The sequence below is a fragment of the Notothenia coriiceps genome, unplaced genomic scaffold (assembly GCF_000735185.1).
Source record: "Notothenia coriiceps isolate Sejong01 unplaced genomic scaffold, NC01 NC01_scaffold00029459, whole genome shotgun sequence".
NCBI classification, from domain to species: Eukaryota; Metazoa; Chordata; class Actinopteri; order Perciformes; family Nototheniidae; genus Notothenia; species Notothenia coriiceps.
This window is the reverse complement of record NW_011362160.1, coordinates 1-1,809: the sequence shown is the minus strand read 5'-3', so window position 1 is coordinate 1,809 and position 1,809 is coordinate 1. Positions and strand designations below refer to the sequence as shown.

The 1,809-nt window shown below is 40.8% G+C and overlaps 1 protein-coding gene across 1 annotated transcript; it reads left to right on the top strand.

The window, feature by feature from the left end:
• Nucleotides 1-335: 335 nt before the first annotated feature.
• On the top strand, nt 336-1,239 carry LOC104958862 (intraflagellar transport protein 81 homolog; the record flags this gene model as incomplete). Its single annotated transcript, XM_010786690.1, has 3 exons — nt 336-569; nt 661-750; nt 1,174-1,239. Coding segments are annotated over exons 1-3 (390 nt in total), but the record flags the coding sequence as incomplete, so codon positions are not given.
• Nucleotides 1,240-1,809: the final 570 nt, after the last annotated feature.

Sequence of the window (1,809 nt, the reverse complement as noted above, 5' to 3'; positions counted from 1 at the left end):
TAGAGAACTGCACAATCATTCAAATGCCTTTTGGAGATAAGCAAATGGCAAATGAAAAGACTTTTTACAGACAGACAGACAGACAGGCAGGCAGGCAGACAGGCAGGCAGACAGGCAGGCAGGCAGGCAGGCAGACAGACATTTCAGACACTAGAAATAAAGAGTCCAAAATATTTCTGAAATAGAAATAAAATAGCATTAAAAAGTTTAAAAAAATATATACCTGTGGAAATACAAATTTCAGTAAGAAATATAACGCAGGATATTATTTAGCAGGAAATGGATTATTGAATATGAAAATGAATATAAATGTAAAATGTACAGTGGTAAGAGTAATGTTATATCTGGCCCTAGTGATATATCCTTTGCTTCTCTCCTGGTGTTGCAGGAGCAGCTTCCGGCAGGGTCTGGTGAGCGGCAGTACGCCCGTGGTTCACCCCATCCTGCACTGGCTGCTGCAGAGACTCCCTGAGCTGAAGAAGAGAGCCTACCTAGCTCGCTTCCTGTTCAAACTGGAGGTACCCGCTGAGTTCCTGCAGGATGACGTCATCAACGACACCTCTCACCAGGTCGGCAACATATCTCACGTTACATTTCATAGTTTGAGAAATAACCTTAAGAAGCAAAAGAAGTCATTAATGTTGTGTGTCTACTCTACAGTATGAGGAGCTGGTGGAGAGTTTTAAGACGTATCATAAGGAGTGTGAGCTGCTGAGGACTTCAGGCTTCTCCACAGCAGAAATCAGGAGGGTGAGAAACACTTGGTGACTGTTTACCATCTATTAAGCAATCTTTCCTGCAAGAAAATACTCGTTCAGTCTCTCGAATATGGAGATTTGTTGCTTTTTCTGTCAGATATTAAAGTGAATATCTTTAGGTTTTTGAATGACAAAACAAGACATTTAATGAAGACATGGTCTTTGAGAAACTTGGGATGGACGTTTTCATAATGTTCTCACCTTTTAAAGACCTAATGGTTAATGGCTTTCTCTAGATTTGATTTGATAAGACAATGAAAATAATTGTGAGCTGCAGCCCTTTGTGTTTGCAATGTGTGTAACTTATAAGTAATTTTGATGAATACGTTTTCAGTTTATGTAATTGATATGATGATGTATCTTCTGAAGCTTAGTGGTCCTGCACTCACATGATCCCTCTTTTGTCCAACGACAGGACATCGGTGCGATGGAGGAAGAGAAGGACCAACTCATCAAGCGTGTGGACAGGCTGAAGAAGAGGGTGAGTCAAACTAAATGCTCTGAAGGCTTTGGGATTTACTGAGGAATGAAAACATGACCCAGGCATAACTCCCAGCTTCTCTGATAGAGCTGCCAGGCTGTGAAGTAACGAGCTGTTTATCAAAGCCCGGCCAAAAGGTCAAAGCTGACTCTGGTTGAGAGGTGTCTGGGTATTTCTGCTCTCCATGTGCCAGCTTGATGGTGCAGAGTCATACACACACACATCCTTTGCTCAAGTAGAAGTACAGATACTCGTGTTTAAAAATACTCTGGTGAAAGTAGAAGTACTGACTAAACTTCTTTACTCAAGTAAAAGTAAAGAGGCTTTGAAATGTACTTCAGTAAAAAGTACCCATAACTAGCAGCTGTTTTAAAGAGTACCTGACCTCCCTTTATATTAATAGAACAATAATGTCATTGTTAGCTAATGAATGTTTCCATGCTGAACAACGGCAACATGACAACGTTTCCATTGGTCCCTCTTCTTTAGAGAAGACCAGGAAATGATGGATACACGGATCGTGTTCAAATCAATAGGCACGCAATGACTCTAAATAATAATGATCACGCC